A 2,258-nucleotide genomic window follows, 5' to 3' on the forward strand; every position below is an offset into this window, starting at 1 on the left:
CTCAATTAAATTGCAGTACAGTACAATACAATACAATACACTGAATAAAATTGCAGTGCAGTACAATACAGTACAGTACAATGAATTAAATTGCAGTGCAGTACAGTACAATACAGTACAATACAGTGAATAAAATTGCAGTACAGTACAATACAATACAATACAATACAATGAATTAAATTGCAGTGCAGTACAGTACAATACAGTACAATACAATGAATTAAATTGCAGTACAGTACAATACAATACAATACAAGACAGTGAATAAAATTGCAGTGCAGTACAATACAGTACAATACAATGAATTAAATGGCAGTACAATACAATACAATGCAATGCAATACAGTGAATTAAATTGCAGTGCAGTACAACACAACACAACACAACACAACACAACACAACACAATGCATTGATGATGACGGTGGTAGTGATACTGAATACAACAGCGGCAACGACGATAACGACGTTGATGAGGACTATGACGATAATGATGATTATGATAACTGTATGTTAAGGTCATGATGGTAATGGTATAGATGGTATTGGTATTGCCGAAAGTGACTGTCATGATGTTGATGAAGTGATAGGAGTGGTAGTAGTAGCAGAAGTAGCAGCAGCAGTAGTAGTATAAGTGCAACTTGTTATCAATATGATGCTGTTGATTATGATTATTGTTATCATTGTTGCTGTTACTATTGTTAGTAGTAGTAGTGGTGGTGGTCGTAGTCGTAGGCGTAGCAGTAGCAGCAGCAGGCGCAGCAGTAGTAGTAGTAGTGTCATTAATGTTCATTGTTATAATTATCACTTTTGTTGTTGTTGTTATTATTGTTGTTGTTGTTGTTGATGATGATGATGATGTTGTTGATGTTCATTATTATCATTATCATTGTTGCTGTTGCTGTTATCATTATTATCACTATTATTTTTATCATCAATGCTCATATATTATTATCGTTGTTGCTGTTGTTTTCATCATTATAGATATTATCATTTCTTGTCATTGATGATTACAATTATCATCATCTTTTTTTTTTTCTTTTTTTTTTTTTTTTTTGTAGTATTATTATTATTATGATCATCATAATCATTATTACTACTATTCGTGATGTTTTTGTTGTTCTTGTTGTTGCTACCACCACCACCACTACTACTACTACTACTACGACTACTACTACTAACACCACCACTACTACCACTATTACTGCTACTACTACGACGACGACAACAACTATTACTACTACTACTGCTACTACTCACCATCATTACAATATCACCATAATAATCCACACCACACATCTCTCTCTCCCTCCCACAAACACAGGCCCCCGCTCCAGACGCATCAAGCGGAAGCGCCGGACCCCGTCCCAGCAGCAGCAGCAACAACCGGAAGTGGCTGAGAAGCGCCCCCGCACGGCCTTCACCAGCGAGCAGTTGTCCCGCCTGAAGCGGGAGTTCGACGACTGCCGCTACCTGACGGAGACCCGCCGCCGTCACCTGGCCGCCGAGCTGGGCTTGACCGAGTCCCAGATCAAGATCTGGTTCCAGAACAAGAGGGCCAAGATCAAGAAGTCGTCCGGGGTGAAGAACGAGCTGGCCCTTCAGCTGATGGCGCAGGGGCTCTACAACCATTCCACCATCACCGTGGCTGAGGAGGATGAGGAGGACGAGGAGGCGGGGATGGAAGAGGAGGTTGGGGTGGAGGAGGAGGAGGAGAGGAATGACATTCGGGTGTGCTGACGTTCGGGGGTGTGTCGCTTTATATCAGCTGATGGACCAGGGATTCTTACAACCACTCCCACCATCACCGTGGAGGAGGAGGAGGAGGAGGAGATGCTGGAGGAAGGTGGGTGTGGTGGTGGAGGAGGATGAGGAGTGACATTCGGGTGTGCTGACGTTCGGGGGGTGTGGCCTGATGGCGCAGGGGATCTGCAACCATTCAACCATCGCCGTGGCGGAGGAGGAGGACGAGGACGAGAAGGAGGAGGTGGGGAAAGAGGGGGTGGGGGGGTGTGGGGGTTGGAAGAGGAGGAGAGGAGTGACATTCGGGTGTGATGACGTTCGGGTTGTGACGCTTTGTATTAGCTGATGACGCCAGGACTCTACAAGCCCTCCACCATCACCGTGGAGGAGGAGGAGGAGGAGGGAGGGGTGGGGGTGGAGGAGGAGGAGGAAGAGAGGAAAGACATTCGGGTATGCTGACGTTCGGGGTGAGGTGGTGGGGGTGGGGGTGGCGTGGAAGGAGAAGGTGCGTGGAGGA

At 45.3% G+C, this 2,258-nt stretch overlaps 1 protein-coding gene across 1 annotated transcript in view; it reads left to right on the top strand.

Annotated features, from left to right (window-relative positions):
- The window catches only part of LOC143290320 (uncharacterized), a 35,549-nt gene extending 33,579 nt beyond the window's left edge, over positions 1-1,970 (top strand). Inside the window, exon 4 of the mRNA XM_076599674.1 lies at positions 1,323-1,970. Within this exon, the coding sequence (XP_076455789.1) occupies positions 1,323-1,738 (416 nt within the window). The 3' untranslated portion in view covers positions 1,739-1,970. The remainder of the gene's footprint in view (positions 1-1,322) is intronic.
- The last annotated feature ends 288 nt before the right edge of the window (positions 1,971-2,258 follow it).

The sequence above is a fragment of the Babylonia areolata genome, chromosome 15 (assembly GCF_041734735.1).
Source record: "Babylonia areolata isolate BAREFJ2019XMU chromosome 15, ASM4173473v1, whole genome shotgun sequence".
Taxonomy (NCBI): Eukaryota; Metazoa; Mollusca; class Gastropoda; order Neogastropoda; family Buccinidae; genus Babylonia; species Babylonia areolata.